The sequence below is a fragment of the Plasmodium gallinaceum genome, assembly GCF_900005855.1.
Source record: "Plasmodium gallinaceum strain 8A genome assembly, contig: PGAL8A_v1_108, whole genome shotgun sequence".
Taxonomy (NCBI): Eukaryota; Apicomplexa; class Aconoidasida; order Haemosporida; family Plasmodiidae; genus Plasmodium; species Plasmodium gallinaceum.
The window spans coordinates 339,552-341,248 of NW_021628228.1; the positions used below are offsets into that span (position 1 = coordinate 339,552).

The 1,697-nt window shown below is 13.4% G+C and overlaps 1 protein-coding gene across 1 annotated transcript; it reads left to right on the forward strand.

Annotated features, from left to right (window-relative positions):
• Window positions 1-734: 734 nt before the first annotated feature.
• PGAL8A_00387500 (conserved Plasmodium protein, unknown function) lies at window positions 735-1,461 on the forward strand (the record flags this gene model as incomplete). The annotated part of the gene is made up of 4 exons (XM_028670218.1): window positions 735-863; window positions 1,054-1,110; window positions 1,227-1,301; window positions 1,378-1,461. The coding sequence occupies 4 exons, from the start codon at window positions 735-737 to the stop codon at window positions 1,459-1,461; spliced, it is 345 nt and encodes a 114-aa protein (XP_028526992.1).
• Window positions 1,462-1,697: the final 236 nt, after the last annotated feature.

Consider the following 1,697-nt stretch of genomic DNA (forward strand, 5'->3'; position numbering starts at 1 on the left):
AAAAAAAAAAAAAAAAAAAAAAAGCGAAATTATATATAATAAAACATATGTTTAATTAATATCTGTGTTATACACTTATGAATAACATAAAAAAAAAAAAAAAAGGCAAAATATTTAAATAAAAAAAAGTGGAAATATATTATTTATAAATGAAATTAAATCATATTTCACTATTATTACAAATTTTTTTTTTTTTTTTTTTTCAATCTTTCATTTTAAAACTAAATTACTATTTAAATTAATATTCTTCATTATATAATATAATGATAGTGTATATAATAAAAAATATTAATATTAAATATTTTTATAAAAAAATAAAATCATTTAAATACACTCATACAAGTTAATATGTATTAAAAAAAATTTCATTTTCTTGTTATAAAAAAAAAAAAAAAAAAACAAAAATAAAATCGAATTAAATATAAAAAAAAATTTACCTTACTTTAAAATATTTATACAATAAATTTATATGAAAATTTGAACTTTTTTTTATTAAGCAAAGTTCTAAATTTCATAAATACACTTAATTGTGAAGTATTATTAATTTGTAAATAATAAATAGGAAATAAAAAAATAAAAAAAAAATAGTTACAAAAAAAAAAGATAAATTTTAAAAAAGCATTTTGAAGAAGTTCTACTGTTCATAAAAGAAAAGTAATTATACTTTTTATAATAAAAGATATTTTATAATAGATACACTTTAACAAACAAAAATAATCTAATATTTATATAATATGGATTTTAATTCTAGAAAAAAGAAAAAAAATAGCAATGATTTTTACAATGAAAATATAAATATATATTTAGAAGAAAATGATAATTATATACTTGATCTAGAAAAAAAAGTCCAAAACTTAAAATTAGTAAGATGATATATAATTAATTAATAAAACAAAAAGAGAAAAGAAAATATATCTAAATTTATATTTATCATTTTAAATATTTATTTTTCATATAATAATAAATTAATTATAACTTTATTTTATACAATTATTGTATTTAACTTTAAAAACTTAATTTTTCATTTTTTTTCCATTAAATCTAAATTTTTAGATTGGTTCTAATTTGAGAGATGAAGTAAAGACTTCTAATTCTTTACTTGATAATTTAGTAAAATTAAAGAATATTTATTTTAAATATATATATATTAGTAATTTTATTTTTCTTTTTATTTTTGATTATTTCATATATTTCTTATTTCAAATTTATAATTTCTCTTGTCATAGTCTGATAGGATGGATAACGTAAATAAAAAATTAACGGGAGTTTATAAACGTGTTAAAAATATTTTAAAAACAAAGGTAAATAAAAGAAAATAAAAATAAAAATAAATTATTTCTTTTATTTATAATATTTTTCATTATGTATTATTTTTAGGGAAATAAATATATGGTTTACCTTATTTTATTCTTTTTATTTCTACTATTTTTTATGCATTATCTCTACCGAAAAAATAGATAAAATACTTTTTCAAAAAAGTGCATACACATCATTTTTTTTTCATTCACAAATTTTAAACAAATTCCATAACTAAAAAATAATACTTCAATTTATTGTTTTATTCCTTTTTTTAAGTTACATTTTTTTTTTTTTTTTTATTCATTAATTTTAAGGTTATACATATTTTTTTATGATTGTAACTTATATATTTATATATATACATATATTTTTTTTTTTTTTTTTTTTTTTTTTTTTTT